Source organism: Schistocerca nitens, chromosome 1 (genome assembly GCF_023898315.1).
Source record: "Schistocerca nitens isolate TAMUIC-IGC-003100 chromosome 1, iqSchNite1.1, whole genome shotgun sequence".
Lineage (NCBI taxonomy): Eukaryota > Metazoa > Arthropoda > Insecta > Orthoptera > Acrididae > Schistocerca > Schistocerca nitens.
The window spans coordinates 661,914,444-661,942,001 of NC_064614.1; the positions used below are offsets into that span (position 1 = coordinate 661,914,444).

General features: G+C 40.0%; 1 protein-coding gene across 1 annotated transcript in view; it reads right to left on the reverse strand.

The window, feature by feature from the left end:
- Nucleotides 1–27,558, reverse strand: part of LOC126259167 (MMS19 nucleotide excision repair protein homolog) — a 269,613-nt gene that overhangs the window by 66,798 nt on the left and 175,257 nt on the right. Inside the window, exons 12-14 of the mRNA XM_049955735.1 lie at nt 25,899–26,096; nt 20,257–20,377; nt 1,932–2,100 (exon numbers count right to left, since the gene is read on the reverse strand). Coding sequence (XP_049811692.1) covers nt 1,932–2,100; nt 20,257–20,377; nt 25,899–26,096 — 488 coding nt within the window. The remainder of the gene's footprint in view (nt 1–1,931; nt 2,101–20,256; nt 20,378–25,898; nt 26,097–27,558) is intronic.

Genomic DNA, 27,558 nt, shown 5'->3' on the forward strand with positions numbered 1-27,558 from the left:
GTGGCAGCACTGTACGGAGCTGTTAAAATGGCGTCTGTAATGGATGTGCGTTGCAAACAACGGGCAGTGATCGAGTTTCTTTTGGCGGAAAACCAGGGCACCTCAGATATTCATAGGCGCTTGCAGAATGTCTACGGCGATCTGGCAGTGGACAAAAGCACGGCGAGTCGTTGGGCAAAGCGTGTGTCATCATCGCCGCAAGGTCAAGCAAGACTGTCTGATCTCCCGCGTGTGGGCCGGCCGTGCACAGCTGTGACTCCTGCAATGGCGGAGCGTGCGAACACACTCGTTCGAGATGATCGACGGATCACCATCAAACAACTCAGTGCTCAACTTGACATCTCTGTTGGTAGTGCTGTCACAATTGTTCACCAGTTGGGATATTCAAAGGTTTGTTCCCGCTGGGTCCCTTGTTGTCTAACCAAACACCATAAAGAGCAAAGGAGAACCATCTGTGCGAAATTGCTTGCTCGTCATGTGGCTGAGGGTGACAATTTCTTGTCAAAGATTGTTACAGGCGATGAAACATGGGTTCATCACTTCGAACCTGAAACAAAACGGCAATCAATGGAGTGGCGCCACACCCACTCCCCTACCAAAGTTTAAAGCCATACCCTCAGCCGGTAAAGTCATGGTTACAGTCTTCTGGGACGCTGAAGGGGTTATTCTGTTCGATGTCCTTCCCCATGGTCAAACGATCAACTCTGAAGTGTATTGTGCTACTCTTCAGAAATTGAAGAAACGACTTCAGCGTGTTCATAGGCACAAAAATCTGAACGAACTTCTCCTCCTTCATGACAACGCAAGACCTCACACAAGTCTTCGCACCCGAGAGGAGCTCACAAAACTTCAGTGGACTGTTCTTCCTCATGCACCCTACAGCCCCGATCTCGCACCGTCGGATTTCCATATGTTTGGCCCAATGAAGGACGCAATCCGTGGGACGCACTACGCGGATGACGAAGAAGTTATTGATGCAGTACGACGTTGGCTCCGACATCGACCAGTGGAATGGTACCGTGCAGGCATACAGGCCCTCATTTCAAGGTGGCGTAAGGCCGTAGCATTGAATGGAGATTACGTTGAAAAATAGTGTTGTGCAGCTAAAAGATTGGGGAATAACCTGGTGTATTTCAATGCTGAATAAAACAACCCCTGTTTCAGAAAAAAAATGTGTTGCATTACTTATTGAACTGCCCTCGTATGTCGTATTTTATTGAAATTCTATCATGTTAGAAAACTCTGACAGTGTTTCGGTTTAAAGTAAATGAAAATTTGATGTATTCCCAAAATTTCACTCAATGTGTTCACCTAGCTTGAATAACAAAAAAGTTTCCCTAGTGTTGAAAAATCAGTATCATCATCACAAAATGCATTTTCATAAAATGTCTGTATAACATCTTAATAATTTGCTGTCACTAATAAATTAAAATGAAAACGTAGTGCAGCTCTTCCATAACACATTTATGAGAGTTCTATATTTATAAAGTAATTAGTTTCAGAGTTTGAGTGAGCTGAATGAATTGTCAGATTACGCATGCATTTCATGCAGGGTATGACAACTCAGGTCCGCACTTCCATATGCTCCTGCCAAACTGTCAATCATGAAGTAATTTCGAAAAGACTTTAGCTCTGTCCTCTCCCTAACACTGCTCATAGGTTTACCTTCCTTTACTGATACGCTGTGCCAGTGTAAAACATTGCACATCATGCACAATGAAATTACATTAAATGACGTATATTAAAGCACCAGGCTCTAATGTTCTTGTTCTACAATGGTTAAACTGACTAATTAACTTCACAGCCTTGTAAATTACAAGCTGTAATGGGTTACATTATATCTGAATAAAAACATGCACACAGAGAAATTGTAGGATAAAATTCCTTCCATGAAGCATCTGAATTAAAAACTATGCATTTTTTCCACATACCATTTGGAGCTTTATTTATAAGATTTCCAATGAGACGGCTTGCTGATCTGTGGGTATGTATATGATTTGTTTCTATGCTCAACAATGTTAGAATGTTTATCAGGTCCTCTCTGCATTGTAAACTGACATCCTGTCTCATGGAGCCCATAAGTCCTTCCAATAAAATTACCTGGCAAAACAAAGATACATCAACAATTAATTTATCATTTTATTGTGAAAATACAGGCTGGTCACAATTAAAACTTCCACTACTTGAGAGGGCCCCAACAAAAATTGAGTTATTGTAGGACAATGAAACTTTGGGGAAACATTTGTATGGACTTGCGGAAGAGAAATAATGAACAAACCACTGATAGAGAGTGTAACATTTATTTAACTGCATACAAAGTTTACATTCCAGGTTACAAATGTTGCTCAACGTGACGATCATCTGCATCCACAGCAGACTGGAACAGCACTAGAGATCCCATTATTAAATCATATGCAGCACTTTTCGAAAGTTGGACCATGAAACGTTCAACTGTCATGACACAACTTGTGACAAAGCAAATTGAGATCTCTTTTTACTTCCTCTCTTGTTTTGCCATCGGCCTCCTTAAATTCATTTTATTTTTATTTTTGCCTAATTACTATTAACATGCATGAGTATAATCTGCATTTCCATAAAAGAGAAAGGTTCGTCCTCAGTCTTAAGGAATATACCACCAGGTCTAATTCTATGTTTAGTTTTGTATATGTAATTAATTTCCTAATTTATTTTGACTATTCCTAGTTAATATCTTTTGCTATAGGGTGACATCAGTAATTGTTCTGGACTTAGATTCTATTGTTGACTTATAAACAAATATAAATTCTGTACTAATTATAAACATTTGGAGGAAGAAAAACTAGGATTCTTAAAGTATTTATTTGACTCTATTCGAAGACATATTTGCAAAGCCAGCCCTTAATTAATTCCAAAATAATTTCCAAGTTTGTCAAAAGTATTGTTTGTATAACTGTACCTGTTAATTTCATTACCGAAACAAATAATTCGGCCTAACCTTTGTGGTAGAACAAACTATTAAAAAGTAGGAATTTTTCGATGTATTTGGTTACTTGAATGAATTATGTTTTAATTTTAATTTCTGTAATTTGAACATCGAACAATGTATAGTTTCCATGCCTATTATTGTGAGGATATATAAAGGACTGATTTTTGGTCCCTAGACAGACAGTCCACGGCCCATTTTCAGATAAGAAACCTGTATTGGTTAGAACAACAACAATGCATCAACTCAACAGTGGAATAAGTGTAACACAATAGGCTGTGTGTTAGAACAATTAATGACAATGTCTGTTTAATTTATTTGAAAAATACTGTCACATATACTGTATTACTCTGCAAGAAGTGTGAACTGTGTTGTTAGGTTTTTACTGCTCATAGATATTCCACAGCAAACTAATGTAGCAGTATGCTGATGTTGCCTGCAACCTATTAATGAGGCTTTCAACATTTACGAATAGTGAACTGGCCATATAATTGTGTAGTATTGGGGGGTTGTGAACAGTGAAAGTAAAGAACTGTGAATCACAACTGTGCAACTGTCGGCTACATCATTTACAGTAGCCAGTGTTCAACTTCCACCCCCATTTTTCAGCCAGTATAACAATGCAGTATGTCGGCACCGAAGACTATCAATGAAGAAATAAAGCAGGCAAACGTCACATGTGGTGCCCTTTTGGTTGTGGACTATAGTACTTGGACACAATAAACATGGACTCGCAAACTTCAAACAGTGCAGGCTTAATGGAGTGACTGAATTTAAAGTACATGTGGCACCAGTATTATTGAGAACAGCGAACAGATTAATTGACAATGAAAAGTAATTATAGTATTCCGAAAGTTTGATCGTGTGTGAACAAGTAATGCACAGGAAGCATCAACAACTCAGCATAACAACAGAAGATCACTGACCGAGGTTAAGGAAGCAGCCATTGAGTACTGGAGCAGCCAATCAGCACTTGGGTGGGCACAGTCAACAGGCATAAGCGACACACTGCACTGACAGAATTAGAACTTGCAGCAGCATTGCAGATGACGAATCGAGATGAAAAGTGCAGCAGCAGCAGCAGAAGGTGAGTGAATAAAAATAACGTAATTCATAGCAAAAGCTGTTTTATATTAAGCGATACATAATGAGTGGCCTTAACGAACAAGACAGTATGATGGAGGAGAATGGACAACAGAGGAGTGATGTGATTGATAATAAAACTGTAGAGGTTAAGTTTATAAATGAACAGAAAGACTTAATAGGGACTGATTCAGTGGACGAATGTGGTTATAAATGAGGAATAAATGTAACTTTGAATCATGAGGAGAAAGGTCATATTATAGATAAGATGATAGATAAGCATCATCTACATTACATGGTGATGTGAGCGAAATGGAAGCAAACAATACTGAAGCTGGCAAAACTGTAAAGGCTAAGGAGGAAGAATCTAGTAGTGAAAGTCAGCAAAGGCAAAAGTTTATGGCAGACGGAAAATTGGAAGTGATGTTACGGCAAATTATTAGTAGGAAATTAAGATAGGTAGTTCTAATCTTTCATAAATTAAATAAGAAAGTTGAGATGGAAATGAAAGATTGTGGTGAAAAGATAAAGAAAATAGTACAGAATACTAATGAGAAATTAACATACTAGTGAGAAATTAACAATCATGAATAGTAAATGTGTAGAAGAGAGAAAGGAACTTTGTGATGACTATAGTAAGTGGGTGGAGGCTTCTGAGAAACACTGTAAAGATGAAGTCAAAGCAGCAAGGAAATTATGTGCTGAAAATAGGGTTAAACTTGAGAACCAAACTGATCAGATTAAAAATGATTTAGAAACGGAGGTAGAAACCAAGTGTGCAGTAGTGATTGAGGAAAAACTGGTAAAAGTAAATAAAAAGTGGAGTGTTTTTCAGTAGAATCAATTTTGCATTGGACAAGCAGAGCAGGTGTTTATTTATTAAATAATGAAGCAATAAGGAAATAATTAAATAATGAATAATGTTAGGGTCTTAGTGGTTAGGGAGCCTGTCTCTGTAGTATAGATATTTTTTGAGAATGCACTCCACTAGCTAACGAGGTAAGAATGTAAGTAAAATAATGGAGATGACAGACATGATTGAGTAATGAAAAAGATAACTGTATACAAACAACTATATTGATGATCTATTTTTGAAGTAGATAACATTGGGTACTGTGTATATTGCACAATTCATGACACTGCAGCTTGGAATGAAAGCTTAACAGAAAGAGTAAGATTTTAGTGAGGCACAATCCATATAATGCTGCATTATCAGGTCTATAGGTTACCTGAAAACTTCTATTTGTGTTCTGAGGAATTATGAGTTTAAAGTGGTAATACTGGAATGAAGAAAAGTAATTTTGCTGATTAACTGATAACTGTGCTGCTAGACTAATGTGAATATTCTGACAGGTCAACTATTTGGTAATATTTTGTGCTTTGTGAGGATTTAATTTTCTAGTCGAATGAGAGTAGTACTCAAGAGCTGAGTGGAGAAGTAGGGCAATGATTTGGTACAGCTTCCATCCCCTTAATTTTGATTTGAGTAGTAATTAAGCTATGTCATGGTTACTATTCTTTTTTCATAATGTAGTGATTAGTAAATCTATGCTACAGCACATCTTGAGTTTTTTCTAGAGATAATGTACATATTTTGGACATTAAGGTGATATAAGTCCATAAACGGTGTGAATTTCATAGCAGGATTTTGCAGTTTTAGCAATTCTGCAAATGTAAAATAAACCAAAATCTTTCAAGTTCAACCAGTTTGAGACAGAGTTATGACCTAGAGTAACGTTTTGTATTGTAATACTTGAAAATTTTTACTTGTCCCCCACCTTTTGTATTATAGTCAATTTTAGTGCTAATTATTGTGATGTTATGAGAACTGTGTGATGTATTTATTTATGAATTAATGACTTATTTGCCATTAGTATGAAACATTTTCCCCTTATATTTACTTAGAAGTAAAAGCGAGTGTACTAAGGTAGGGTATTTTGTCTAATTTTTTCATGTATGACATCGTAGAGGAGGACCACCTCCAAAGGAACTGATAGCAGTGTATTTCCTTACTAGCTGCACTTAGGCCTGTTGGAGGGGTCACGACTTGGTGAGAAAATGTGTTAAAAGCTCATTAAAAGAGTGAAAGTGTTCGTGTACAATTCTAAATATTGAAAGAGTGAAGTTTTCTGTCTGAAAATTAACTACAACATGCAGTGCAATTTAACTTTTTGCAACCCATGATCATTTATTCTTTGAAGCAAGACAGGACTTGTGTAGAGTGATATGTATCTTAGAATGTAATCTTTGTTTATCCAAAAAGCACATCACTTATGATGCAGATGCCTATTTTTATTAAAGATAAAATTTGTGGATATTTTGTGCCACTGTACAACACACTAAATGTAAATATTTTGTATGAGGATTTTCATATGGCCATTTTGTGCAAGTAGAAATGTGAAAAACGTGTATACTGTACTTTTGATAAGGAGATTTCATATGTAATATTCTTGTGTGTAGAATGTTAAACCCACTTTCTGGGGTCACTTGTGGTCATTGAACTGCACAGTTAGCTATTTGCAATATCTATCTGGTCAATCCAATGAGGGGGTAATGTGATGAGGCAAACTGGGATCTCTATACTTCCTCCGTTGTTTCACCACCTGCCTCCTTAAATTCATTTTATTTTTATTTTTGCCTAATTACCATTAACATGCATGAGTATAATCTGCATTTCTGTAAAAGACAAAGGTTGGCCCTCAGTCTTAAGGAATGTACCGCCAGGTCCAATTTTGTGCTTAGTTTTGTATATGTAATTAATTTACTAATTTATTTTGACTATTCTTAGTTAATATCTTTTGCTATAGGGTGACATCAGTAATTGTTTTGGACTTAGATTCTATTGTTGACTTATAAACAAATATAAATTCTGTAACAATTGTAAACATTTGGAGGAAGAAAAACTAGGATTCTTAAAGTATTTATTTGACTCTATTCGAAGACATATTTGCAAAGCCAGCCCTTAATTAATTCCAAAATAATTTCCAAGTTTGTCAAAAGTATTGTTTGTATAACTGTACCTGTTAATTTCATTACCGAAACAAATAATTCGGCCTAACCTTTGTGGTAGAACAAACTATTAAAAAGTAGGAATTTTTCGATGTATTTGGTTACTTGAATGAATTATGTTTTAATTTTAATTTCTGTAATTTGAACATCGAACAATGTATAGTTTCCATGCCTATTATTGTGAGGATATATAAAGGACTGATTTTTGGTCCCTAGACAGACAGTCCACGGCCCATTTTCAGATAAGAAACCTGTATTGGTTAGAACAACAACAATGCATCAACTCAACAGTGGAATAAGTGTAACACAATAGGCTGTGTGTTAGAACAATTAATGACAATGTCTGTTTAATTTATTTGAAAAATACTGTCACATATACTGTATTACTCTGCAAGAAGTGTGAACTGTGTTGTTAGGTTTTTACTGCTCATAGATATTCCACAGCAAACTAATGTAGCAGTATGCTGATGTTGCCTGCAACCTATTAATGAGGCTTTCAACATTTACGAATAGTGAACTGGCCATATAATTGTGTAGTATTGGGGGGTTGTGAACAGTGAAAGTAAAGAACTGTGAATCGCAATTGTGCAACTGTTGGCTACATCATTTACAGTAGCCAGTGTCAAACTTCCAACGGCCTCCCCCTCCCCCCCTTTTTCAGCCAGTATTACGTACGTCGACACAGAGGACCATCAACAAAGAAATGAAGCTGGGAATGTCACAAGCTCATGTGCTGCTTGAAGATCACACATTGTGTCAAACATTCTCAGCCATGGCAACAACAACTATTTCAACAATTTGTGGCACAATTTGCCACTGGCATTTCCCAGGAGCAACTTCCAAACCATATCCTTTCACGTCAGTATGGAAAGGGGACCTCTCCATAATCTTTTAATGTTTAAGCAGTTGTGAGAGCAGTAGCACTATTGCTGTTAATGATCTTTCCTTTGAGGGAGACCACAGCCATACAGAATTTTTTGAAAGAAATTTCTGCCATTACACTGTTAACAGTCAAATGGCAGCAATTTAAAAATAAATAAATAAAATGCTGATGTTTTGATAAAATAGTTTTGTGAGTAAAGCTGTGCTCAGACCCATGATGACTTCCTGCAACTTTAATGCACTCTGGTGCATGTTTCAACCCTATGTCGTCATGTCAGTACTGGCACATAATGTCAAGTTATGACACTTGCACTTTCAAAAATGCAATTTCTACAGCAAACAGTCTGAACATCAGTTCCACAAGATGGGCACCCATACTGGAAATGGTATTCCATCTCCAATGACTCAAGTAGCTAAAGATTAAATACAACCACTCTGTTTCTTCACAATATCTGATCCTCAAATTTCTGCACCCATCTACTACTATATAGGTTAGAAAGTAATTCTCACAGTATACCCCTGCACAAGCTATGTAACTGCTGTGGGAAAATATTAACTGTAAGAATAAAACACTGTCTCACGTCTACTCTGTTTCACTATAAAATAAATAATAAGTACAGTAACAATCAAAGGAAATACACAAATGTTCTCGAAACATTATTTTCCAAAAAATAAATCCATTTCATAACCAGATGGTACATTTATGGATCTAGGAAAGTCTGAGAAATTCAGAGTAGTAATCATAATGACTTTTTCACTCTGCAGCGGAGTGTGCACTAATTTGAAACTTGCTGGTAGATTAAAACTATGTGCTGGGCCAGGACTTGAACCCAACACCACTGCCTTTTACGAGCAAGTGTTCTGCCAACTGAGAATGCCAGATGGTGAATCAAAGCTGAAGTCGGACACATTACTAAATTGGAGAGTTGAATAACAGATACAGTAATTCCATAAGAGTGCTAGTCCCACAAGACATGTAGGATACATACACACAAATTGGAAACTGTTATATTCTATTTAAATGTTCTCAAAAAAGCATTTTGTATGAACTATCACCCTGTGTTGCCTGCACACCACATTAATGTATGATGCCGAAAGGTGAATCAACATTGAAATGAGAGTCATTACTAAATTGAATAGCTGGATAACAGATACAATAATTCCACAAGAATTTTTGTATGTGAGGCCCTATCCTGAATTTTGCCACATTATCTCCAGAGGCTTCAATGTCACAGATGTTTGCTTTAGCTATCACACACCAAAATGTTTAAAAACTCTGCTTTTAATTTATTACATTCAATTTCTGCACGGGAATTTATATGCTGAATTTTGCAGTGACAGAAAGTACACACTTCTAGTTACGCTGCAGAGTAGTAGGGATACCTATTCTGTTTATTATGGATGATTTCAGCTTCAAAATAATTATTTCCCAGAACAGCCTGTTATTTCAAATACAATACCATCCTTCATAATACGTCTGAAAAACTATCTGTCAAATTATACATAAGGTACAGCACTGTGAATCATGATTTTTCAATGACTATTGCAGGATTCAGTTAGTGTTATGCAGAGAGAGGAACTGGTGTAAGTACACTCTCCCTCTGCACAACACTAACGGTATCCTCTAACAGTGACTGAAAAGTCACGATTCATAGAGCTAATCCTTATTTATAATTCGACGGATAGTTTGTTCGTGAGGTTAGCAGCTGAAATTTGAGGTCACTCTTTTGCCTCATTTGGCAAAACAGTTATCCAAGTCTCACTAGCAACATTATACAAGACAAAGGGGAATATAGACCATCAATGGCTCTTTAATGATTTACTGGTGATAATCTGTGAAATAGTAAAACACCCATCCACACCAGAATTGTAGTATAATCCTCCTCACTGATCTAACATGATCCCTTATGTACAATGTTTATCAAAGAACTATAACCAATTTACATGATGCTTATGTATTAGACAGCCAATGTCTCTGGGACTATGATGGGAGGATCCTGATATTAAAAATAAACAGATTAAACAATGATTTCATTTTTAGATGTTTATCTAGCAGATAAGAAAAATATAACTTTCTTTTGCAACTGAATTTTATTTTGTTTCTTAACTAAACATTTTTTTTCATCGTTGATTTTCTTCAGCAGTTCACAAAGGGAATTGCTTTTATTATTATTATTATTATTATTATTATTATTATTATTATCTACTTCGCCTATTTATTCTTATTTGCAAGATAGACAGCATTGAACTGGCAATGAGAGGTGACAGATACTAACAATGTAATATATTTAGTTAAATGCACATGGGACATCAGGATATTCAGCAAAATGTTTACCTAAATTAACATTATTCGTTCTTATACAACTGTGTTACATTCAGAATGGCTCACAATTACACACAGTAAATACAAATTCTTGTTGGACAAGGGAGTTTAAAATATCCTTTTCTTGCAATATTAATGCCAATGGCTGTCTCTCACTAATATAAAATGGGGGAAAATGTCGATCATCATGCTACAATTTGAAATCCTTGCAAGTGTTTCTCACTACACACAGCTCACGGCTTTTGGTGGTCATGCTTATCAATGACCATATATACCAATGAAAATAACAAATTTTTGAAAATACTATATAATAGGATGGATGAAAAATCTACCCACCGAGCGGTTGCAGGAGAAAACACATAAAAATGTTAAGGACATGTACAAGTTTTCGGACCTAGTGGCTCCTTTTTCTGGCAGAAGTGTTTAAGAGGAAGGCAGAGGGATGAAGGGAAAGAACTAACACGATTTAGCAAATGGGAAGGGTTGTGGGAATGTCGCCCAATACTCAGGGTCAGGGAAGACTTACCAAACGGGATGAGAAAGAAAGACTTTCTTTCTCATTCCATCCGGTAAGTCTCCCCTGACCCAAAATTTTGAATGACTTTCCCATCACTGTCCCCATCTCCTAAGCATCGCCTGTCCTTTTTCTTCATCATCGTTCCTTCCCCCTCAAATCAACTTCCAGAAGAAGAAGCCACTGGCTTATAAATGACCCTGTATGCTGAAACAAAATTTTTACCGACTTTTACCCCCCCCCATCTCCCAAACATTGCCAGTCTTTTTCCTTCAATACTATCCTTCCCCTCAACCCATCTGCCACAAGAAGGAACCACTGGCTATAAATGACCCTGTATGATAAAACAAAATTTTTATCCAATGTCATCATCATAAGCAGCCATCGGATGAATGATAGTAGCTTTCCAGCCTCAGTGCAGAGTCTAGGTAAAGGGCTAGTTCTAATAGCTCTAGTTCTAATAACTCCCAGCAGCAAACCTAATGTCCTAATGATAGACTCCATCAACATTCGCAGGAATGAAGGAAAGATTCATATGTAGAGCAGCCATGCAGAAAGCATCCATACAGGATTGGCAAAACTTTTACACAACTTAAAAGAGGAGCAGAAGGGACCAAACTGCATGGTCATCGGTCCCTTGTTCCGAATAAAACAAATCCTCAAGCGTGAGAATCAAACATACAATACGTATAATGCAGAACGGAAAGAAAGGAAAAACCACAAGAAAGAAGGAAAGGCAACGAACACTAGAAGGAACAAACGAGGACAAGAAAACAACAGAGAGACGCAAGAAACAGCTAGAACAGAATAAAACAAGAAAGCAGATTATAGTGGGTGGCCAACCATGAAAATAAAAAGGAGAAGCCAGCCACTCTGCAACACATTAAAATCTCCACCCAAGTACTAGGGTGGAGGACACAGAGGGACAAAGAACATGTGCTAAAACTCAGATCAAATGAGAAAACCCACCCTCATGGATAAAACGTAAAACCAAATCAGAGGAAGAGGCGTTGTCTGCTAAAATCAATGATAAAAAGGCTGGCAACCAAAGATGAAGTCACAGGGCAGCCAAAGAAGGACACAGCAAAAGAGTATGGGCCACTGTCAACAGGGTGCCACGCTGACACTGCGGTAGGTCTTCATGGCGCAGGAGGTAGCCGTGGGTTGCCCAGGCATGGCCAATGCAGAGCCGGCAGAGAACCACGGAGTCCCTGAGAGATGCCCTCATCGAGGACTTCCACAGATTCGTGGTCCCCTTAATGGCTCACAGTTTGTTGTGTGTACTGAAATTTTGCCATACCATCTCCCAAAGCTGAAAAACCTTGTGGCGTAATAATGAACGCAGGTCAGTTGCGGGGAGGCCGATCTCCAGAAGCGGTTTCAGTGTAGCCAGTTTGGCCAGCCTGTTGGCAAATTCGTTTCCTGGGATTCCGACATGACCAGGGTCCAGACGAACACCACTGAATGACTGGACCGTTCCAGGGCATAGATGGACTCCTGGATGGATGTTACCAAAGAATGATGAGGGTAGCACTGGTAGATAGCTTTTGGGCTGCTCAAGGAGTCAGTACATAAACGACAGGACTCCTCAGGGCATGAACGGATATACTGAATTTCACAAGATATGGCCACCAGCTCTGCAGTGAATACACTGCAGCCACTGGGTATGGAATGCTGTTCAACATGGCCGCCGTGAATGTAGATGAAGCCAATGCGACCATCAGCCAACAAGTCATCGGTGTAAACCACTTCAGAGCCCCGGAACATGTAGAGAATTGAGCGGAAGTGACAGAGGAGGGACGCAGGTTTAACGGAGTCCTTAGGGCCACGATAACGGTCCAGGCAAAGCTTCGGCCTAGGGCTACACGATGGAAGTGTACGTGAATTGACCACAAAGAGAGGTGGTAAACACAAGAACTCCAGTTCAGACAGAAGCGACTGCACGCGAACCCCAATAGTTAACCCTGATAGGGCTGCTTATGCAGGAGGTGAACCACCGTGGTTGGGAAAAGAAGACTTTCATTAGGATGTTCAGGAGAGCTATGAATGTGTGCAACGTAACTGGCAAGCAGTTGCCCACGTCTGATCTTCAACGGAGGGACTCCAGCCTCCACCAGTACACTGGTCACCGGACTTTTCCTAAAAGCTCCTGTCACTAGTCGAGCTCCGCAGTGGCACAATGGGTCGAGCAAACGCAACACTGAGGGAGCTGCCAAACAATAAATCACAATCCCATAGTCAAGGTGGGATTGAACAAGGGCTCTGTAGAGCTGCAGCGGCATGAAGCGATCGGCACGCCAGTTGGTGTTGCTCAGGCAGCGGAGACCACTGAGATGCTGCCAACATTTCCATTTAAGTTGAAGAAGATGAGGAAGCCAAGTCAAACGAGCATCGAAAACCGGACCTAAGAATCGATATGTCACTACGACAGTGAGTGGATTGTCATTAAGGTAAAGTGCTGGTTCCAGATGAACGGTATGACGCTGACAGAAATGCATGACACACGTCTTCACAGCTGAAAACGTGAAAGCCATGGGCTAGAGCCCATGACTGCGCCTTGCGGATGGCTCCCTGTAGGCGATGCTCAGCAACACCAGTACTGGTGGAGCAGAACAAAATGCAGAAGTCATCTGAATGCAGAGAGGGTGAGACAGAAGGCCCTACAGCTGCTCCTAGACCGTTAATGATCACTAAAAATAGAGACACTCAATACAGAGCCCTGCGGGACCCCATTCTTCTGGATATGAGTGGAACTATGGGAGGCACCAACTTGGACATGGAAAGTATGGAGCGAAAGAAAATTTTAGAGAAAAATCAGAAACGGGCCTTGGAGACCCCACTCGTATAATGTAGCAAGCATATGGTATAGCCAGGTGGTGTGAAACACTTTTCGTAAATCAAAAAAGACGGCAACTGGTGTTGGCGTCTGGAAAAGACAGTTTGAATGGCAGACTCGAGGGACACAAGATTATCAGTGGTAGAGCGACCCTGGCAAAAGCCACCCTGACATGGAGCCAGTAGTCCACGTGACTCCAGGACCCAACCCAACCGACACACCATACGTTCCAGCAGCTTGCAAAGAACATTGGTGAGGTTGATGGGCTGATAGCTATCCACATCAAGCAGGTTTTCACCGGGTTTAAGCACTAGAATGATGGTGCTCTCCCGCCATTGCGATGGAAAGACACCATCGCACCAGATCCGCTTGAAGATGATGAAGAGATGTAGCTTGTAGTCAGATGAGAGATGTTTCATCATCTGCCCATGGATCCGATCTGGCCCAGGAGCTGTGTCGAGGTAATGTGTATGGGCACTGAGGAGCTCCCACTCTGTAAATGGGGCGTTATAGGGTTCACTGTGGCGTGTAGCAAACAAGAGGACTTCCTTTCCATCCGCCGTTTGAGGGTGCGAAAGGCTGGGGGATAGTTCTCTGATGCAGACACTCGAGAATAGTGCTCAGTAAAGTGCTCAGCAATCACATTTGCGTCAGTAGATAATAAGCCGTTTACATGAACACCGGGAATGCCTGTTGGGGTCTGGTACCCAAAAACTTGTTCGATCTTTGCCCAGACTTGGGAAGGTGACGTATGGCACCCAATGATCGACACTTATCTCTCCCAACACTCCTGCTTCTGTGTTTTGATAAGCTGGCGAATGCAGGCACGGAGCCGTTTAAAGGCCATGAGGTGCGCCAGAGAAGGGTGCCACTTATGCCGCTGTAGAGCCCGCCGACACTCCTTCGAGTAACTACCACGAGCCACACTGAAATGTGTGGCGGCCCCAGTATTTAAGAGGCAGAGGTCGAACTGAGACAGTAAAGTTTCAACATCTCTGCCTCAACCAGTAAGCACGGTGCCCCCACATGGGGGTTATGGGCGTTAAAATCTCCCAAAAGAAGGGAAGGTTTAGGGAGTTGACCAATCAGTGCAGCTAACACATGCAAGGGTACTGCACCATCTGGAGGAAGATATATATTGCAGACAGTTATTTCCTGTGTCATCCTTATTCTGACAGCCACAGATTCAAGAGGGGTTAGAAGGGGCACACATTCACTACAGACTGAGTTCAGGACTTAAACGCAAACTCCACCTAAACTCGATTATAGACGCTATGGTTTCTGTAATACCCCTTGAGTGCAGGGGTCCGCATTGCCGAGAACCAGGTGTCCTGGAGAGCAACACAGAAAGCAGGTGTAAAGCTTAACAAACGCTGCAGCTCGGCCAGGCGGTGGAAAAAACCACCGCAATTCTACTGGATGATGACATCATTGAGAGACTGGGAAGGCATGGAGCATTCAATGAGGCAGTTTAAGCCTCAGGGTCATCTGCTGCCACCAACTTATTGCCTGAACAGTCAATATCCATCGTGTCTGAAAGTCCGGTGAAATCTAGGTCCTCAGTGGATGCCAGAATCTCCACCTCATTCTCAGATGCACAGCTTGAAGGTAGCAGTGGTGTGGGTGCCACTGCAGTGCCTTGGCTCTTGGGGGTCTTTTGCTTTTTTGATTTCTCTCATTGTCCCTTAGATTTGTCCTGCTGGGAGGGCGGGCTTCACAGATTTTGAGTCTCAGGGATGGAGGAGGACCATGACGCCCTATGACCAGCTACCTGTGGTTGCTTCAGCCACTGGCAGGTGTCAGCTGTGACACTGGTAAGAACCTGGGAAGGGTGTGACCCAAGGGATCCCTTCCTAACGAGAGGAGCCAAAGAAGCTGTACGCTTCTCCTGCTTACAGGTGGGGAGAGATGCCCCCGATGGTTGGGGAGGGGGGGTTGCTCCCGAAGTAGTTGGTGCAGGAGCAACAGGGAGGGTAGTGCCTCCCATGGTCAAGGGGGAGGTGTAGTCTTACGGCTCAGAGAGCCGTCTGGAATTAGCTGAACTGATGGGGCTATCCTTATTGTCATAGCGGCGGCATAAGAGGAAGCCATTCGCACAGGTTGGAGTCGTTCAAATGTCCTATTAGCCTCAGTGTAGGTCAGTTGGTCCAGGGTCTTGTACTCCATGATTTATCTTTCTTTCTGTAAGATCCTGCAGTCTGGTGAGCAAGGGGAATGATGTTCTCCGCAGTTAACACAGATAGGAGGGGGAGGCACAAGGAGTATTGTGATGTGAAGGACGTCCACAATCTCGATATGTGACACTAGAAGTACACCGGGAAGACATATGGCCAAACTTCCAGCATTTAAAACACCTCATCGAGGGTGGGATAAATGGCTTGACATCACAGCAGTAGATCATCACCTTGAACTTTTTGGGTAATGTGTCACCCTCGAAGGCCAAGATTAAGGCACCAGCAGCAACCCGATTATCCCTCGGACCCCGCCGGATGAAGTGAACACCTCGTCATTCTGAATTGGCACGCACCTCATCGTCTGACTGAAAAATAAGATCCCTGTGGAATATGAGACCGTGAACCATATTCAAGCTCTTATGGGGCGTGATGGAAACAGAAACATCCCCCAGCTTGTCGCAGGCGAGTAGTGCCCGTGACTGGACAGAGGATGCTATTTTGATCAAGACTGACCCAGAGCGCATTTTGGACAAGCCCTCCACCTACCCAAACTTGTTTTCTAAATTCTCAACAAAAAACAGGCTTCATCCATCATCCCTCGAACAGACAAGGTACTGGGGCGAATAAGCTTCACTGCCATCCTTAGCCTGGTGTTCCTCCCGTGGTGTGGCCAGGGAGGGGAACGATTTGGGGTCATACTTCTGTGCACTAAATTGAGCCCTGGAACGCTTAGAGACTACTGGTGGTTGGCCACCAGCAAGAAATTATGTACCATGCTTCACTGCATGTCATCCACCCTGATACCACCCACTCTGACCTAGGGCCCTCCCCACGGGCACCACGCAGCCTCAGCAAGGGCCACCTGACAGGATGGCCATTACTGGGAGTCCCGATGCCCCAGGGTGACAGGCATCTACTCCTTGGCATACGTGGGGTATTAATGGTGCAGGCATCAGCAGTTCAATCCCTGCGTTGTCAGGGGGCTACAACCAACAAGGTACATGGTGGTCCCTCCACAACAGACAAGCTACAGTGCAGAAAGTGGCACTGTATAGTGCATGGTGGAAAACGCATGCAGGAATGTATCCTCACCCAAGAGATGGAGAATGAACGGAACTGCAATGCGATGATGAGAAAGTGGGCTCAAAGATCTCAATGCACAATGGACACGATGCACCATATAAGGCGCCCTTTCTCAATTGCCTCACTCTCTGGAAAAATTTTCAAATATGGAGGTCAAACCCTAAGAGACCATCACATAAATGCCGAAATGTGCGAGACTCCTTTTAGTCACTTCTTACGACAGGCAGGAATACCTCGCGCCTATTCTTACCCCCAGAGCCGCAGAGGGGATTCTTTTGGTGTGCAACATGGTATAGCGAAGAAATGAATTGATTCGATGTCAGTGGAAGCAGAGGCCATAGCAATGCAGGAGGAGAAGAGCTGTGGTGTGCAAATGTGTAGTGGATGGAGAATTGTGCGAATATTGGACATACCTGTGAGCATGGTGCGTAAAATCCTATGAAACATCCTTCTTCGCTACCCGTTCAAAATTACCCATTTGCATGAGTTGCTTCCTGTTGACCTGGCACCAAAGGAAGCCTTTGCTTTAGAACATCTTCCTTGCATAGAAGTGACAATGATTGGTCACGGAAGATTTTGTGGACAGATGAAGCCCTCTTCCACGTGACAGTATTTGTCAATACACAGAATTGTCCAATATGGGCAATGGAAAATCCACATGAGAAGTGACAACGATTGGTCATGGAAGATTTAGTGGACAGGTGAAGCCCACTTCCATCTGACAGGATATGTCAATACACAGAATTGTCGAATATGGGCAATGGAAAATCCACATGCAAATCAACCAGTAAACTTCATCCTGAAAAGGTCACTGTCTGGTACTTTTTACAGCATCATTTATCATACAGCCATATTTTGTCGAAGAGACAGGTGCTTCCGGTCCTGTTACCTGTACCGTGGCAGGTAAGCGCTATGAGTGTCTTTTGCGCAAGCTCGTCATCCCAGCTCTCTAACAGCATGGATGTGTGGTTGGGACTATTTTTATTCAAGATGGCACACATCCGCACATTGCAAATCCAGTTAAGCAGCTGCTGAAGCACCATTTCAGAAATTCTACAATTATCAGCCACCATTTCCCTACAGTCTGGCCATTCCAATTACCTGATCTTAATCTGTGTGACTTCTGGCTGTGGGGCTATCTGAAAGATGTTGTGTTCAGTGTTCTGACTGCAGACTTAGCTGCATTGAAGGCATGCATTGCGCAACACATTCTGAACGTGACCCCGGAAACACTTCGATCAGTTGTGGAAAATGCTGTTTCTCGATTTCAACTTGTTGCAGAAAATGGTGGGCAGCATATTGAACATGTTTTATGCCAGTCACATGGAAATTAATAATCTGATTTGATTTTGATTGATGCTTTTTAAGCGGTTTTTGGCCTCAGGACAATTAAAAACCAATGTGATTGATGCTTCTTATGCAGATTTTGGCCTCAGGACAATTAAAAATCGATGTGATTGGTGCTTTTTATGCAGTTTTTGGCCTCAGTACAATTAAAACTGATGTGAGTGATCCTTTTTATGTGGTTTTTGGCCTCAGGACAGTTAAAAACTGATTTTTACCAGCCGATGTGATTTGACCTTTCCGTGGTGGATGGGTTTATGTAACTAACAGTATCACACCTGCACACCCATGCTCACTGAGTAGTACAGTTTGTTTAACATCAAATATGCACTTTAGACATTGTTTGTAGTTGGCCACTACTAAATTATAAATCCCTCAATTACAACATTTTGTAACTATTTATTTTTCTTCTGCCATACATTTTCCCCCTTCTCTGATAATATTCTGTTGCAATTTGAGATCATTCTGACCGGTGGTCTTATTTCTACAATGGTTTGAAAGGTTAATTATAATCACCCTGTAGCTCAACCATTCTGCCAAAATTCATTCCCTCTGAGGTAATATGTTTGCACATTTGCAAGGAAGGGTATCCAGCTATAATGTTCTGACATAACAGGAGGAAAACTTGAGTAACAGTGACAGTCTGAGTCTGCACTGGAGGCACGTTTGTACGACTAACTGCTTTATGCAACGGCTCACAATAAGCAGATCTGGGTTTACATCTTGTTTTGGCACAGATTTTCAAAATGTCCAATAGGCTAATTAAACTATTATCAACTGCATTAGTGAATTGATTTAATTGAGTTCCAATGTTTCCATGGATATACACAATTTGCTCATGGAAAACAAAATCTGTATACTCCATTAATTTTTCCATCTTCTTCAATGTCAGCTGCTGCCTATGTGTGTAAAAGTAAAACTAGAACAGGAGAAAGGGAAAAAATTAACATCGTCTAATATGTTCTGAAATTATTCGAAATTTTGTGGATAGCTTCAGATTCCTAAAAACATATGTACATTTTTTGGTCTGGAGATCTTTTATTTGGAATTTGTTATGCTGATCTCTCCACTTTCTTAACCCTGTGGCACATAGCGTCACTGCAGTGGACAGCTATTAATGGTCACTTTTTTGGCATTTCCAACCAGTCCACTGCACTGGATACTTCCTACTGGTGATGTGCCCTACGTGTATTCACACCCTAATTACTGACTGAAAATGCCAGAGAAGAGACCATTAAATGTTATCCACTGCAGTGGAAATCATGCACTACAAGGTTAATGACTTCTGACTGTCGTTGTGACAATTTTTAATTGCATTTATTAGTATAAATTAATCAATAGAATAGCTTTATTACATTAAAGTTGCATTCCATACTGTCTAATGACAACTTTCCAATTTTTGTATACATGTTGAATATTTTTTCTGGCTTTGTGCTCTATTTTTGAATTTCTGAGGACTTTCAAAAAAATGCTTCAGTTTAATATTTTGATGGTAGTCACATTTTTTCTTCGCCGAGGCTCAGAGTTTTCCTAATAATTAGTAGATTCTTTCTAATCAAAAATTTGTTCAGTGTTCAGAAGATTGGGACCAAAAAAGCTCTAATTAAAATATAGCTGCTAGAGAAAAAGCCTAAGCAGCTGTTCATTACACTACTCAACCAAGGGGAGAAAATTGCGAAATCACCAAAACATCTGATCGAGCAGCAGAATTTCCTCCACTGTTACACTTGACTATCAGTAAGCTTGAAAACTTTTTTATTTATTTATTGAAAAGATTTGAATTTTAGTAACAACCATGATGTATTAACAATTTAAAGCCCTAATTCAGGGCACAAATGATTTTTTTTATCTTACCACTTCATTACTCCCAAACGCTTATCTATGGAAAAATTTCATTGCAGATGTGTAGAATGCGGAAACAACATGGCAAAATAGTGAAAAAGTTACATACATATTTATAATGTAACTAACTTTACAGAGGCTTTTAATGCAAGTAGTATCAACAAGAAAAAGTGAACGACAATGTGTATGGAAAAGACTACAAACCAGCTGTGTCTGACTGGCAGGAGATGCAGGATTCAGTGGAAAAACTGGTTTTTCACTTTTAACATAAGCTTCAGGATTCAGGAACCACGGAACAAATTGTGATACCACATCACTTTGAACACTGTAAGATACAACAACACATTTGTAAGTACAGAATTTGGACACCACTTCAAAAATACCATAAATGAATAATTACAAAAGACAAAACTTTGATCTACTTAAATACAGAAAGAAAATCATAAGCATTAGAAAAATGTATAGGTTAACCACAAACAAAATTTGGATTTATTTAAATGTGCTTCAAGAGTATTTATTTTCCAATTATGATGAATAATGGTATAATTTCTTGGCAGTTAATATCATGATCAAGATGGCAACAACATGGTAGAGTTGCTATACTAAAATACACAGTTCTTTTAGTAGAAACTTAAGGTGTGACGGAAAGAAATACAGAAAAGCATAGGAATCTCACAATATTAAATACATAAAGAAAGAATAAAAAAAAGGGCATAAAAGAAAATTAAAATATGTGCCTCAAACTCTTCAAACCTTGCTTTGCATATAAGGAATAAATGAAAATTTAAAAAGCTTGCTAAGAGGAAAGGGAGAAAAGAACAGTAGAGGAAGGTTAGCAAACATTACATGATGGTGAATAAGTGGGACAAAAATAGTGGTGCAGAATTTGTGAACATTGTTGAAACTGTGAGACAGTGCAACACAAATTAAAATGGCCTATTTTTTAATTAATGTGAGATCAGAAGTTACAACGTCTGAAATATAGTCCTTCTCATGGAAACTTTGAACTTCATCAACTTAGGTGATTTAAGAAACAAGATAGATTTGCGGTAATAAAATATTTGATATATTTTCCTCCTCCCCTAGCTGAAATTTACCTGTCAAAACTATTGTTAGAATTGGAGCAGTTTTAACTAGCAGGAAAATAAATGAGCTTCACAAGTTACATGTGTATTTTATATGCAACAGGCTTTCTGTACACTCTGTCATTTAAATTGACAGATTTGTACTCTTATAAGAGAATTGCTGCTGGGAGTGTATAAAGTTAAACTGAAATGGATGGAATGAAATCTGATCTTTTCAAAAATGTCACTTAAGAGTCCAGAATTATAACCCATGATACTACTGAGGGGATGATGGTCATAAAATGCAAATGTTCATCAGGAAAGCTAAGATAGTGTTTGTATTTTGTAGAACTGATGGACAGACATTACAACTTAAAAAGAGAAAAAATGATTGCATCTTTAAAAATGGCTATATGTGAAGCCAACAATAATTTTTACAGTAGATCCTGATGATAGATCCGTTACAAGTACACAGAAAATTCTGGTAATAGATAAACTGAATTTAAACATTTCATTCAATCTCACTTTAATCACTCTAGTGTATTAACTGAGTACAAAAGACAAGAAGATGAAATATAAATTTCTGCAATTAAAAATATATGCATGCATATTACATTACCATACCGTGTTTGAGCATTGTCCAAAACTTACAAATGGGAGGTATTGAAATAAGCACCCACTGTACTGAGACACAAGATTAACAGTGCTAGACCTAATAAACTTCTTATTAGATTTTATACTGAGTATGCTCCAGAGATAGACCCCTTTCTAGCTTGCATTTATCAAGGATCTCTTGTGCAGCATGCAGTCTCACATAACAAGAAAAGAGGGCAGGTCAAACTTTTTCACCAGCATGGTCATGAGGGGCTATCACGGTGCTCTGTAACATTGGGAGTTACTGCCTCAACTGCAGTGCATGCTGTCTGCCTAACCACTGGATCACAGTTAAACATTATTCAAGCAGCAAATTACTATTTCAACTCCAAATCAATCCACCCCTCCTCTACACGTTGCTCCCATTATCATTTACATCAGTCACTTATTTCCCCCAAGTACAACAATCGTTGACACGTAAATAAATATCTTCTCATCCTACACCCCTCAGCACAATTTCTTCTTACAGGTCCATTTCCTAAATTCATCAATAGTTATCGATAGTTCTCTTTACAACCATCTAGAATTTTTGTTTGTCCATTTCTCACATCTATTTCAGATTTTTAATTCAGTTTTTTTTTCTTTCTTTCTTTTTTTCCCCTCTCATTGAGCACTCTGTTTTACTTCCAATATTCCACAGTGGTTACCCCACACTCACTGACATTATTTGCATTTCGCTCTTCCCCCCTCATAAAATATCCCATCCCAGTTGGACCACTGCTCTGTCTGCCTGAGTCAGTTTAGAAAAATATCCCCACACCCCGCTAAATTATAGTCCCGTATCTTATCTTGTTTCTTAAATGCTGCCTCCGCCAGGGAAACCACTGCCCCCCCCCCCCCCCTCAAAGAACTAACCATAAAAGTTCTTCTCTCTGGGTACCACCCTCCCTTCACGATGACTTTCAAATTTTCGGATACCTCCAACCCCTGTCCCTAACTGAAACAATACTACAGAAATGAATCTCTATGCTGCAGGCATCTCCGAATCATCTGTTTTCCCTCCGCAAGATATTGTTACCGTGCACCTGGACTATCTGTATCATATCTCCCAATCTGATACTCTGCCCTCCGACACTTGGAGAAAACTCCAGACACCACCTCCAAAAGTTATCATATTTAATGACATTCTATTCCCACCTTGGAGCACCACTACTCATCAACATCAATCCTCCTCCTACTGAACTCTCACGTCAACCCCTCATAGCACCAGATCCCCCGTCTTGCTGACCTCTTCCATCTGTCATATCCTCCAAAATTCCCTCCAAACACCCCACAAAACCTAGAACCTAAGCAAATGCAAAACACTTGTCCACCCATTCACCAGGAACTTCAATCCTACAGAAGTTTCAGTCCTACCCAAACACCTCACTTTGAACCTCATGTCCAAGTTCTGTCATGCCAAACTTGTCAAAAAACATACTCTCCTTCTCCTGATCCCTACAGCGGAATCACTTTTTTGCCACCAATCCCTCCCATCAAAGTCAATCTAATCCCAACACTGAACTTTGCCTCTCCTTATTCATACCACTATCCAACTGCGACCATTCACTTCTCCCTCCTAACCAAACCCAGGTTACCTTCCAGGAATTCCTTACCTCCAACTTGGCCTCACAATTCTTACCCACATCCCTTCTCAAGAACACAAAGCTCTCTAAGGAAGAAATACCAACCTCTAGATAATATATCGGGTAGTGTTGAGCATTATCATCAGATTGTTCGCTGAGAATACTGTTGTCTACAATAAGGTATTATTGCTAGAAGATAACAAGGAAATGTAGAAAGGACTTGGGCAGGATTTCAATTTAGTGCAGTGAATGGCAGCTATCTTCAAACATGGAGTATTGCAAGATAAGAAGACTCAGCATCCTGGCTTGGAGTAGCTAGGTGCACCATTAAATAAGGATGTGCTATGACAATGCTGATGATTCATGGCAAACAAAAGAAGCATTCATTCATTTGTGTAATGTCAGAGTCTGACACCAAATGGAACTGACAAGCAATGTTTCCTGTTATTAACTGTTGTAATGTTGTTTGTTGGGATCCAATATAAGCCTCCTTCTTCTCCTGATCAGTATAGTGGAATCACTTTAGAAGAATTAGTATGCTGCATTCCTTCGCACAAATTTGAAACTGCTTGAAGTTTCCAGCATAAGTGCCACTGCAGGGTTAAAGAAGTCAAGATGTGCTGCACTAATACGGTCAAGATGAATATTTAATCTCTCTCTCTCTCACACACACACACACACAGAGAGAGAGAGAAAGAGAGAGAGAGAGAGCCTGTATAAGGAACACTGCACATCTCACATTATTAAAATCATTAGGAGCCATGCTAAAAAACTAAAATGAAATAGGATGAACACGTAAAACAAGTTGCATGAAAGGCAAATTTATTGTAACGACATTGGGAAACTGTAGTGCATCTGGTCGAGTGAGAATCCCAATTTTTAGTCCCTTTTATTGATATTCATTTCTTTTAATATTTGTAAGGGTGCTAATAACCTCACTGTTGAACACCTGCACAATCCAAAAGCAACAGCAAAAGTAGTGCATCTGTAAATGAAATTACATTACTAGTGCACACAATTCTACACTACTGTTCCAGCTTCTGATATCTCCTATCATGGCTATGAGATAACATCTCTTAGCAAATTTAGAGACACACCACTATGATTGCAATATATCACGGTCTTACAGAGATGCTCAAACAAGAATCCTGGAAAGAAAGCAACACTTGTTTTGTGAAAGCAGAGAATTGATATTTGAGGAAGACTGTGTGAAAACCTTCATTGTTACCTCACATAGGGATGTCAAGAATAAGATAAGAGGGACTAGGGCACATATTAAAGCACACAGATGGTCATTCTTTCCCTCATTTCAAACACAAATGGAAAATCAAAGAAAACTGCTTATCATCATCATCATCATCATCATCATCATCTTGGACAGTTTCCAGCCACTGTCTCCCATAAGTCCAACCCCTCGTCCAAGTCGTGGGAGATGGGCAACGGCACAAAGTAGGGGACTGCCTATAGGGGCGATGTACAGCGGGGACTTCGTGTGCCCCAGGGCCGCTACGGTAGCTGGGAAGGCCCTATGGGAACCCTGAAACGTGACGGCTAATGGGGCTCTGGTGAAGCTGCGATAGGCCTAGCAAGCCAGTAGTGGATAAATCAACTGCTTTTAAAAAGGGAACATGCCTCGGATCACGGAACGGATTTAAAGGAAACCGACCAAGCAATGGAAAAGGATTACGAGATGGTTTACGACTGGGCACCTTAAACGTAAGGACTCTAACTGGGAAGTTAGAAGAAATTGTAGAAATGATGGAAAGGAGGAAATTGGACATCTTGGGACTCGCTGAGACTAGGTGGAGAGGAGTTGGTGAAAAACCACTAAGTAAAGGATGTAAACTGTACTGGATAGGGAATGAGAGGGGAAGAAATGGAGTGGCAATAGTGGTCAGAGAGGGTCTGCAGGAGGAGGTGGAAGGTATCAATGATCGAATGATAAAAGCCAGAGTACGAGTGAAAGGAAAAAGCATTGAAATCATCCAAGCATATGCCCCACAGGTGGGGTGTACAAAAAAGGAGAAGGAGGAATTTGAAGATGACATGCAAAAGCAGCTAAATGGAGGTAATCAGATTATAATAGGGGACCTCAATGCACATGTTGGCACAGACAGGAAAGTATTCAAGGAGATAATGGGACCAGAGGGCTGGGGGAACCGAAATAGAGAAGGAAAATTGTTGCTGGAATTCTGCAAGAGGAATGGGCTGGCGATCGCAAATTCCTGGTACAAGAAGAGAAGTAGCCACAAAATAACTTGGTACAGTGGAGACTGGTCCCAAACTTCAGTAGTAGACTATGTACTAGTGGATAGGCAGATGATGAGCAGCCTCACAGATGTTAAGGTCATTCCATCTGAGGCCTTAGACAGTGACCATCGGCTGTTGGTAGCCACCCTGAGAGAGAAAAAAGATCGGAGGGCAACAGATATACAGGAGAAAACTGCTTATATTGGTTCAAAATACCTTCTGCCATTCTCTGTACAGTGGTTTGAAGGACAAGGTCAGTATAACACAAAATGAATTCTTCATTACACATACTATTTGTACAATATCATCTTACCTTGACACTTGTCTCCGCATGACACAATCCAGTACTTGTGCAATTAATCTCAAAAGGTCTACAAATTGTGAAGTATTGACAAAGTCCTCCTCTTGCAGTTTTTGGAAGCACCACGAGACTAAACAGGACACAACATCACACTGCTCATAGAGAAAGTTATGTATCCGCGATTCATCATCAGGAACTTCCACAAGCTTTCTGGAACAAATGACAATGTCAGAATTAAAAGATAACTGTTGCAAAGTTATACTGAAATAAGCTACCAATGCACTACTCCAGAATGCTATCAACAAGTAATCATTTTAGATGTTACTCTAAATAGTAAGTGCCAAAGACGTCAAACTGCTGAGCCATAGTTGAAAATTAATACTGAATGCACTGTTTTTTCACTATCAGAGCCATACACCAGGAGTTACTCAAAAATTAAAAAATGCTTAAGTTATTGATAACTTAAACATTCCAAACTTAAATCCTTCTCCTACTTTCCACAAAATTTATGCTCATGCAGCCTTTCAAAATTACAAAGTACATAAACAGAAACTAAATGCTAACTTCCAGCAGACTGCCGTTTCTTCTTCCAAATCATGACACTTTGAGATGGACTCTTGAATATCCTTCTTTTCAATAATATGTAAGTGTAAGGAAAATTAAGTTAAATGTTTAAAGGTTGGAAACTTCCATTCCAAAAACTTTCCCACCTACTCATAGAAGATACAGCAATCAGTTATGAGTTATCATCAATGTATAATTATGCAGTATGAATTCTTCAGAAAATCATCATGAATTAATAATGATCACACCTATGGCTTTACAGACTATTATATTATTACTAACCAAACAGAGCTGCATTAAAATAAACCCTTCATTAGGGATGAAAACAATGAAATATAATACCTGACTGGGACTTGAAACAGGAACTATTTCTTGCATGAATAGTCATGTTAATCAAATAGGACATCCATTTATACATCTAGGACTAATTCAAACCTTCACTGTCCCTAACACTTCCCTCCTCTTACTTCACAACACTAGTGAAGCAGATGTTAGATGTAATGTCTCCCAAGGAAATGAGATAGGGCCTTCACTGTACTTCATCTATATAAATGATTTAGGAGAAAATCTGAGCATCCTTCTTACACTGTTTGCTGATTATGCCATCATTTACGGTCTTCAGAAGATCAAACTGTATTATAAAATTATTTAGACAACATAGAGAGTGGGGCAAAATAGATATTACAAAAGTCTTTTCTAGTACAATATAATAAACAGTGACAGATTTATTTTACCACATTCAGCTATGGCAGACAATCTGAAATTTAATACAGAAGATTTTGAAAGTGCTTCCTTTGTGCAGCAATGAGTTTGTACAGCCTCAAACTAAATTCTGTGATGACTTTCTGGAAAACACCACTTTTGACTGCATGCAACTCTCTGGAAATTGCAGTACACAGATCCAGGAGTGTTGATGGTCCTTGTTTGAAGACTGCGTCCTTTAGATTACACCATAAGAAATAATCACAAGGGCTGAGACCCAGGCTATAAGGCTGTCATTCTACTCCAGATATAGTGAATTTTAAAGTGAATATGGCAACAACTCAATCTCTGACTGTCATCTGAAGGAAATTGTACTTGTTCATGCAAAATGGAGCACAGCCACACT